Here is an 11,012-nt window from a genome sequence, read left to right as displayed (position 1 = left end):
GTCTTTAGAGATGATATTAGGTGGTCAAGGTTTGTGATCCCAACCTAAATATTCAGAGCTGGGAGTAGCATGGGCTAAATAACAACACCTTATCTCATAAGAAACCAAAAAAGAAGGAATAAAAAGAATAGAAAAAGAAAACATATGTTGGTGTATTCTATATAAATAAAAGCAGAGTAGAAAACACACCTCTTTTTAGGATATAGTAAATTATTAAGTACCACTTCTGTAACATAAAGTGTAAATACATCCTTTGGATTTTTCCTTATTCCTATAGGTGCCCTGAAGATTCATGGATCAGACAAACTGCACCCACGTCACACATTTCATTCTTGTGGGCCTCACAGATCGTCAGGAACTGAAGATGCCCCTCTTTGTGGTATTCTTATCCATCTATCTTTTCACAGCAATAGGCAACCTGGGACTGATTCTAGTCATTAGAGCAGATGCAAGACTCAACACGCCCATGTACTTTTTCCTTAGCAACCTGGCTTTTGTTGATTTCTGCTACTCTTCTGTCATTACACCCAAGATGCTGGGGAATTTCCTGTATAGCAAAAATTTCATATCCTTCAATGCATGTGCTGCCCAGTTAGGCGGCTTTCTCACATTCATGGTATCAGAGTGCTTGTTACTGGCTTCCATGGCATATGATAGATATGCAGCCATTTGTAACCCTCTACTATATATGGTCACAATGTCCCCCGGAATCTGCATTCAGCTTGTAGTTGTGCCCTATAGCTATAGCTTCCTGATGGCATTGATTCACACTCTTCTCACCTTCCGCCTGTGCTATTGTCATTCCAATATCATCAATCACTTCTACTGTGATGACATGCCTCTTCTCAGACTAACTTGCTCAGACACTGACTACAAACAGCTGTCGGTTTTGGCCTGTGCTGGAATCACATTCATTTCTTCTGTTCTGATTGTTTCTATCTCCTACGTGTTCATTGTTTCTGCCATTCTTAGGATGCGCTCAGCTGAAGGAAGACGCAAAGCCTTTTCTACCTGCAGCTCTCATATGATGGCTGTAAGCATCTTCTATGGAACTCTTATCTTTATGTACTTACAGCCAAGTTCTGACCACTCTCTTGATACAGATAAGATGGCCTCTGTCTTCTACACAATGATCATCCCCATGTTGAACCCCTTGATCTATAGCCTCAGGAACAAGGATGTGAAAGATGCCCTGAAGAAAGTCATCAACAGTAGAAACCGGACTTCTGTGTTTAGAGAACTAAGAAAATAATTTCGATAAACAAACATAGACATTCAACCTTGATCATTTCCCCAATATGTGTAAAATGAGTTTACTATCTTGTACTTAATTGTTGCTCAATGGAGTTACATTCATTATAAAATAAAACATTTGTATGTCCTTTCTCATTTTTATTTTATTGAAATGGATTATTTTTCATACAGTATATTCTAATTACAGTTTCTCCTATCTCAACTTCTCCCAGCTCTTCCCCACCTCTTCTTCTATCTGAATCCAACCCCTTCCTACCCCTCATTAGAAAGCAAATAGCTAATTAAGATAATAATGAAATGTAATAATATAAAAGAAAAGCAAACAAATTGTACTAATATATAACAAACCAACATAAGAGAAAGTGTACAAGAAAAAGCACAAAAAACAGACATACATGCAGACTCACTAGTTTTTGTCATGGTGCAGATTTACCTTCTGAATGTTTATCTTATATACACAGACAAATACTAAATCCTGCCCTAGTAAGTCTTTTTTGGAAGGACACTAATCTCATCACAAAGACATCATCTCCATGTCTTACAGAAACCATCTTAAAATACTATTTTATTAGGGGTGGAAGTTTCAACACATGATCTTCAGGAAAACAAATCAATCTATTGGGGCATCATTGTCTGTAATATATTAAAATAATGTTCTTTCCATGGTGTTTCCTTGAATTGGCCAATAAAACAATCTAAAAGATGATGCTTTGGATCATATTGTTATGGAAGCAAGGCAATATCAGAAGCCAAGAGTCTAGAATAAGAAACACATAGTTATTGAATATTTTAAAACATCAAATAAAGAGTGCATTATGTTTTATAATTCTTTGAAAGAGATTCTTAGAACTTAGTTTTTTAATCATATGTAAATATTATACATAACTATTTTATTTTGTTTCACGTTTTTTGTAATGTTTTCCTTTTTTTACTTTTATTGATTCTTTGCGAATTTCATATCAAAACTAATTTATCTGCCCTTCTCCTTGCATCTGTCCTCTGCCCTTGCAACTTCACCCCAATGAAAACCAATTTTAAAAGGAACACCAAAAACTAAACAAAACAAAGAAACCGTTCTCATCTTTTATTAAATGAAGATAAATATAGGCATTTACACTAAGCAACAGAAATAATATAACAATGAAAATCAGGAAAAATGACATTCCCAAAATCTGAATATTAGGGCAATGATATGATATAAGAGTTTAAGATCTGTGGTTTCTACAAACCACATATATTAATTATGTCTCTCCTGCTTTGCGGCGTCTATAGGGTATAAACTGTAATTTTTCTTGATAATCTTTCTTGCATCATTCTTCTAAGTAGATCTTTTGGGATAGTGTCAAAGATTAAAAAACCTTAGTTTGTTGCTGCCTAAATACTACATGCAGAAAAATAGAAACTCGTGCTTTTCAAGTAAGTTCAACGAACAGGTTTTAACATTAGTGACAAAATAAGTATTTTAAAATTGAAGACAATAATGATATTTATACTGAAACATTTTAGATGACATTTTCTGAAATAAACCTTAAGTTTCTTCTTGTTTATTTTAGTTGCATATATACTTAATAGTACATAAAATGTGTAATTAGAATGAAGTGGGGAAAGATTTGAGAATTATAAAATCTATTATTTTGTAAAAGGTACATACACAAAGGAAACATTATAATGTATTTCACAATCTCATTTCTTAAAATTCTGCCTTTCTATAGTTAATTTTCATTAGAAGAGTAATTGTAATTAGGGAATCAGTATTTATGCCTAGACTTTAAAACTCCACTATTTTCCTTTTTTGTTTCTTCCTTCCTTCCTTCCTTCCTTCCTTCCTTCCTTCCTTCCTTTCTTCCTTCCTTTCTTCCTTTCTTCCTTCCTTTCTTTATTTCTCTCTATTTTAGCATGAGTATTCAACCCAGAAGGAAATTTCACTTCTATGTTGTAAGAAGGAACTTAACTCTATTTTGTATTTCAGTACCTTAGACAAGCAATTCCAAATAAGGGACAAAATCACCAGTGCATGGCATTGCCCTAATTTAAACACTAGTGTTGATTTTAATGTTATTATTATGATAAAAATACAGCAGATATGCCAATGCACACAGAAGGAAGCCATCAGGGCCTCAACTCTATAAAAAAAAAGTACTGGCCTAAATAATGCTGAGAGTGGGAGACACAGTTTACCCAGGAAATATCACACAAATTCATTGTTCAATATCAGACACTCAGTCATGAAAACATAAGCACAATCACATTATACAGAGTAAGAAGGTTGTATTTGTGTATTTATGAATATAAATGTATAATTATATGTGCATATAACAAAAATTAATGAACAGAGAAATCGTGAAATGAAAAAGAGCAAGAAAGCTTATGTAGAAGGTATTGGAAGGAGGAAAGAAAAATGGGAAATGATATCACAATGTTATAATATTAAATATATAATAAATAATTCAAAGTAAATGAGCTAACTCTCAAAGAAGACTCAAAGTGTCAAGAAAGTCCACTAGTATAGAAAGGATGAGTGATTTGTCTAACCTATGTGTATTTTGTGAGGAAATACTGACCCTTTGTGTTATAGAAATACTAAGAAAATACAAGACATTTATTTGTATGACTTTCTTTGAAGATGATTGTTTTTTATGGGCTTTGATTCGGTATTCAAAGATACATGATGTTCAAGCAAATATATGCACATACATGTAGGGAGAGATATTACTAGGCACCTGGCACTGACCATTTCCTTTTGGGCATGGCCACAGCTGCATATGGGACATATGGGATATAGGCCTGAGGAGGGGCAGGCAATCGCTTTCTCAGGATTCCAGTCAGGTCTTGGAGAGCAGCGAAGACTGCATGCTCTGAGCACTGACCATTAGTTATCGGTTTCTCATGTAAATGATCTCTCCCCAATAAAAATACCTATGACATCCCTATGCCATGTATGGCAATCTTCATACTATATCTCCTATACATACATATCTCTTCTGCACAAGAATCTAAGTTCAAAGAAGTTGATGGAATTTCTGAGTATAAGGAAATATAATATGGTATTTCAGAAAAGCAATAAAATAAATTACCCCAGGAAAACAGGAAATGGTTAGAGGGAAGCCAAGTATGTTTGTGTTCCTAGAGTCGGTGGCAATACTGACAGGCCTTGGGTGGAGAAAAGAACAGAGGTAAGCATACATAATGAAATCCTATGAGACTGTGAATATGCTGCATGTTTTTGGGAAAGAAAACAGTGGGTTCAATAGTCTTCAATTATTTTGACAGACATAGCTCTACATATGAGGGTATAGTTTTGGATATTTTCATTTGTTCTGCAGTAGCTTTGTTTTGGGTTTATCAAGACAGGGTTTCCCTGAATAGCCCTGGCCGATATGGGAACTCAGTTTGCAGAGAAGGCTGGCCTCAAACTCAAAGAGATCTGCCAGCTCCTGTCTCCTGAGTGCTGGGACTAAAAGAGTGTGCCACCACTGCCACTTGACCATGGTTAAAAATGTCATCATGTTACTATCAGGCCGATTTACAAACTAAAGCATAATTTTCTCTTTCTTACTTGAAATGTTTCTTTAAATTGAAGACTGATCATCACTTATTCATATCAAAGCAAAAACATGAGACTAAAATTTTTCTTCTTTGTATTTTCTCCATGTATTTAAAAATTTATATGACCATGCTTAAAGACAGTATAGAATGAAGTCAGTGTGTGTGTGTGTCTGTGAGAGAGATGTTGTGTATGGGCACATATTGGTGAGTACAACATGTGCATACAATTGTGAAGGTAAAAGATCACAACTTTAACTTCCTTTCACCTTATTTTGACACAGATTTCTCAAAATACATAGAGTTCTCAGTTTGAGCTACAATGACTGGTCAATGAGCTTCTGGCATTCTCCTGTGTCTGTTCACATAATTCCTGGTTTACAGGTGAATGCCGTCACTGTTCCTGGTTCTAATGTGAGTGTTTGAGATTTGAACTCAAACCTTCCCACTTGCTATGCTAGCAAGTACTTTAGACATCAAGACATCTCAAGAAACCCTATAATACAATTCTTTTGTATAAAATAAATTGAAATTGAATACCGTTACCCTAGCTCTATAAACATCTCAAATTAAAACAGAGAAATAATTTCATCAATTGAGACTCCTAAATATGTTAGTCAAAAAGAAAATAGTAAACTATTAATTGAAGATGTGTGACATTTGTTTATGCTGTGGAACATTTGTTTAATGATGAAAGATGTATTACATTATTTTAAGTTGCATTTCCTTAACTCTATGACAGTGTGTTACTTTACCTCTCTAAACACTTGATTGGTCTAATGAGGAACTGAATGGGCAATAGCAAGGCAGGAGAAAGGATAGGCAGGACTAGGAGGCAAAGAGAATAAACAGAAGCAATTTGAGAAAAAGGGAAAAATGAAAATAGAAGGAAAGCAGCCACCCAGATACACAGCAATTCATGGAGTAAGAAATAAAGAAAAGATACAAAAAATAGACGAAGGTAAAAATACAGACGCAAAAGGTAGACGGGATAATATAACTTAAGAATAGTTGGCTGAAAACAAGCCAATCTAAGGCCACACATTCATAAGGAAAAGTAAACCTCTATGTATTTATATGGGAGCTGGGTAGAAGGCCACCATAGACCAAAGGGTAAAAGAGTAAAAAAAAAAAAACCAACTAACTACAGAACTAGGAACTACAAGCAGTTTTTTGGTACAATGTTTATGAAATATGATATCTACAAAGCCATGTTTTTCTCAAATTTGATTTAATTTTAATAGAGAGAAATATATTAAACTATGAAATTTGGTAGCAAGAAAAATTGCATATGTTACATTACCTTGTATATAGGAAATAGTCTAAAAGGACAGCCAAATAAATGAAGACACTGCACTTAAAATACAATCCTGATGAAATAATATTGATATAGTTTGTGTGTGTGCTTGAGTGTGTGCATTTGTGTGTTTGTGTACAACAGTCACAAAGAAAGTAACATGATCTAAGTAAATTGACATAAATCAATTGGGAAGCAATAACTCTTTAATTAAAGTTATTTGTAAATGTTTAAATGCAATGAGTGAGCATGTAGTGTGTCTTACATATGAAGATTGCATTAATACTTTATCTCACACAAAATCTAATAGAAACATTTTAGACATACCATGGTAGGAGTTACTGATACAGACACCCTAAATAGCTTTGGATCACTGCCTAAGCTTTTATCGTATTATTTTCCTACCTTCTTGGTATCCTTCTTAATTGTCAATTTTTTTTCCTTTTTTGCTTATTATTTTGTTTTTGAGACTGAGTGCAAGATAGCCCAATCTGGTCTCTCTATATATAAACCAGGGTGACTTTCAATTCCTGATCCTGCTGCCCTCAGTTCTCAATTCTGGGATTACAGGCATGCATCGCCACACTTGGATCCTTCCTTCTTACTATCTTTCTCTCTCATTTGTACATTATCTGTACCCTTCTTAGTGATCTACCGGGTGGAGATATGCAGCCATAATGAGTATATGTACATAAGATGCTCTGGACCTTGTTGGAAAGGCTGTTTTTAAATTCTAGCTGTCTAATCTCACTTCAGATACTGAACCTTTTCAAGTATCGTCTCTTTCATTTGTAAGATGGATATTTCACAAGAGGTTAGATTTTAAAAGTAGAGACAAATAAATATGCTGCAAGTACTATTATGGTGTCTGACATCATGCTGCTCACATGCATTTATAAGACTATTACCAGCATTTGTAGGTGAATGGAACCTGTAGGATGAAGGTCCTCAACAGCGAGGTATCAAGTGGGATGATACAGGATTGAGAGATAAAGAAGACAAAACATGAGCAAAGGGGTTAACACTGGGCTGGTTTAACTCCCAGAAACAGCTGACCTGACAAGGGTTAACTCTTGAATCCCAGACTGACGGCTGGTAATCCAGCATGACTGATCAAGACCCCCTGAATGTGGGTGTCAGTGAGGAGGCCTAGGTAATTTACTGGGCCTTGGGTAGTAGATCAGTATTTATCCCGAGTACACAAATGGACTTCGAGTGCCCATCCAACAATTAATGATGCACTCTCACCCTGGAACCTTGGGGGAGGGTCTAGTCCCTGCCCTGCCCTGGATGAAATGACAGACTATAGACACCCCCATGGAGGGCCTCACCCTTGCTGAGGAAATGAGGGGATATTGGAGGGGTTGGTGGGAGGGCATGGGAGGAGGGGATGGAAATGGAGAGGGACCGGGAATTGACAGGTGAAGCAACCTTGTTTCTAATTTAAATTTAAATTTAAAAATTAAAATTAAAAAAGAAGACAAAACAATGACTGGAACCAGGATCTCTTGCAAAAGCTGATGACTTATTTGAAGCAAGTTTATTAAAACATTCAGCATCCTGTATACTGTTTGCAGTAGAAGGAATGAGGCAAGGTCAGCAGAAAACTAGATTTAAGAAGTTGCCATAGAAAACCCTGTAGACTTCAGACATGGTCACATCAGAACTGATAACCACAACCCAAGGGAAAGAGTCAGTTTCCAGAAAGTGCAGCCTTTAGTCTTTCCAGGCAGTGACTTCTAGCTTATGCTGGACTTGCTGAGTCTGCTTCTAGATAAGGACAAAGACCTAACGTTTCCTTGATCCTTTTATTGGGACCTTTGAGAAACCATGGGATCCATCTGACTCCCAACATGTCATTAGCTGTCATAATTTCTACAGGGTATATAATAGATATAGAAATGAAGAAGAGAATTCTGTATGTTTTCTACAGAAGCAAAATGTAGCTTATGTCATATAGGTATGGTGATATCATTGGAATAGATTATTTTTTGTATTAATGTCAATGTTTTCTGATAAATATTTGTTTTAAATATTCAAAAGATTAAAGTTGTAAATAAAAGCAGCAACTTCAGGAAAAGACTGAACCAGTGAAGTGGATCTTATACTGCTATCAGTTTAGAGTGAGACAAATGTCTCCAAGAAAATGCCTCCTCATAATCATCTTTTGCTCTGATTCCAAAATTGTTAATCAGTTTACAATTCAACTATATTTTTATGGTAAAACTTCAATTGTGTTTCACTATATTAAGATAAAATATTCTTGTCGAATATTGGTTACATTCTTTTCTATTGATTTGCACATAGATTTTGTGAAGATTCATGGCTCATATAAACTGCACCCAGGTAACAGAGTTTATTCTTGTGGGCCTCACAGACCGCCAGGATTTGAAGATGCCCCTCTTTGTGGTATTCTTATTCATCTATCTTTTCACAACAGTTGGAAACCTAGGTTTGATTCTGGTCATTAGAACAGATGCAAGACTCAACACACCCATGTACTTCTTCCTCAGCAACTTAGCTTTTGTTGATTTCTGCTACTCTTCAGTCATTACACCCAAGATGCTTGGGAATTTCTTATACCAAAAAAATGTGATATCCTTCAATGCATGTGCTGCTCAATTGGGATGTTTCCTTGCCTTCATGACAGCTGAGTGTTTGTTACTGGCTTCCATGGCCTACGACAGGTATGTGGCCATTTGTAACCCTCTACTCTATATGGTCCTAATGTCCCCAGGAATTTGTCTTCAGCTTGTAGCTGCACCCTATTGCTACAGCTTCCTGGTAGCACTTTTTCATGCCATCCTCACTTTTCACCTCTGCTATTGTCACTCTAATATCATCAATCACTTCTACTGTGATGACATGCCCCTCCTCAGGCTAACTTGCTCTGACACACACTCCAAACAGCTATGGATCTTTGCCTGCGCTGGGATCATGTTCTTATCCTCTCTTCTCATTGTTTTTATTTCCTACACATTCATTATTTCTGCCATCCTGAGGATGCGCTCAGCTGAGGGAAGACGGAAAGCTTTCTCCACATGTGGCTCCCACATGCTCGCAGTGACCATTTTCTATGGAACCCTCATTTTTATGTACTTGCAGCCCAGTTCTAACCATTCTCTAGACACAGACAAAATGGCTTCTGTCTTTTATACAGTGATCATTCCCATGTTGAACCCCTTGATCTACAGCTTAAGGAACAAGGAAGTGAAGGATGCTCTGAAGAAGTTAATTATCAGCAGAAACCAAAACTTTATTGCATGAAATTAAGAAAATGATTTGAAAAATCATAATGGACTGTGAGTTTTCCATCTTTTACCAATAAAATACTATTAACATGTCTACTTATTAATACATTATATATATGTGTGTAGAAAAATGTCTTTCCTATGTAGAGAATTTTAAATGTACAATGTAATTTCATATATAAAGCTAGATGCAATGATTTGAAACCCATTCTTTCATTTCTGAAATGGGAAACATACAACAAAAAAATTATTCTGTTAGTAAGAATTTATATCACTTTTTGGTCTGAGGAGTCTGAGAGGGTTGATGAATTCATAATATTAGATGAAGATAGAGACCCACTGCACCTCCAGGACCAGGTAGCAGCAGCTGCTCTTGCAACTATCCAGGCACTACTCCACTTGCCAGCCTGCCAACTCACCAGCAACCACCAGAACTTCACCTGCACCCAAAGTGGCAGCAACCACTAGAGCTACAGGTCCCCCCTATACTGATTGGAGGAAGAGATGCTAGATGTCAGTTTAAGAATACATTCAGCAACACTGAGTGGAATATGGAAACACTAAAAACCAGTGATCCTATATTAGTAAGATCTGAACAGCCCAACATAGATGAAGGAGAAGGAAAATGTCTTTAAAATAATTTTAGGAAGATAATAGAGGTCCTTAAAGAAAAAATAAAAATTGCCAGAGAAAATGAAAGAAAAGACAAACAAAAATTTGAAATAAATCCCCTTCAAGAAAGTGAAGGTGAAAGCAATAAAACAAATGCAAGACTTGAAAATTGAGGCAACAAACAAAACACAAACCAAGGGAATTCTGGAAATGGAAAAGCTGGGTAAACAAACAGGAATTATAGACACAAACATAACAATGGGAATACAAGAGATGGAAGATAGAATCTCAGGCACTGGAGTTACAATGGAGGAAAAATATATATCAGTCAAAGAAAATGCTAAATCCTTCAAATTCTTAGCATAAAATATCCAGGATATCTGGGACACCATCAAAGATCAAACCTAAGAATAATAGGAATGGAAGAAGTCTAGCAGAAAGGCACAGAAAATATATTTAGCAAAGTCATAAAAGAAAACTTTCTCAACCTAAAAATGGATATGCCTATGAATGTACAGGAAGCTTACAGAACACCGAAAAAATTCCCCTTGCCACATAATAATCAAACCAATAAGCATACAGAATTAAAAAAAATAATACTAAGACCTGCTAATGAAAACAGCCAAGTAACATATAAAGGCAAACCTATCAGAATTATACCCAATTTCTTAATGGAAACAATGAAAACCAGAAAATACTGGACAGGCAATATGCAGACTCTCAGAGATCATCCTGGATACCAGCCCAAGCTACTATACCAAGTGAAGCTTTCAAACATCATAGGAGAAAACAAGATATTCCATGGCAAAAACAGAGAGTATCCCTCATTGTGGCATGGACACTCAAATTCTATTTGTACATCAGGGATAATACTTCCCAAGGCCCCATATATTACCTAGGCCTCCTCACTGACACCCACATTCAGGGGGTCAGGGCCAGTCCCATGCTTTCCACACAGCGATCAATCTGTGGTCCAAGAGCTCCCCCTTGTTCAGGTCAACTGTTTCTTTGGGTTAAACTAGCCCAGTCATAACTCCTTTGCTCATCAGTTCTCT

At 36.1% G+C, this 11,012-nt stretch overlaps 2 protein-coding genes across 2 annotated transcripts; both read left to right on the top strand.

Annotated features, from left to right (window-relative positions):
• Positions 1–287: 287 nt before the first annotated feature.
• On the top strand, positions 288–1,274 carry LOC101834065 (olfactory receptor 1044-like). The gene has a single exon (XM_005065049.2). The coding sequence runs from the start codon at positions 293–295 to the stop codon at positions 1,250–1,252; it is 960 nt and encodes a 319-aa protein (XP_005065106.2). The 5' UTR covers positions 288–292; the 3' UTR covers positions 1,253–1,274.
• Positions 1,275–8,416: 7,142 nt separating this feature from the next.
• LOC101834328 (olfactory receptor 1044) lies at positions 8,417–9,361 on the top strand. Its single transcript, XM_005065050.1, has one exon. The coding sequence runs from the start codon at positions 8,417–8,419 to the stop codon at positions 9,359–9,361; it is 945 nt and encodes a 314-aa protein (XP_005065107.1).
• The last annotated feature ends 1,651 nt before the right edge of the window (positions 9,362–11,012 follow it).

The sequence above is a fragment of the Mesocricetus auratus genome, unplaced genomic scaffold, assembly GCF_017639785.1.
Source record: "Mesocricetus auratus isolate SY011 unplaced genomic scaffold, BCM_Maur_2.0 Super-Scaffold_100004, whole genome shotgun sequence".
Classification (NCBI taxonomy): domain Eukaryota; kingdom Metazoa; phylum Chordata; class Mammalia; order Rodentia; family Cricetidae; genus Mesocricetus; species Mesocricetus auratus.
Note: the sequence above shows the minus strand (reverse complement) of the source record. Positions and strands in the feature narration are given on the sequence as shown.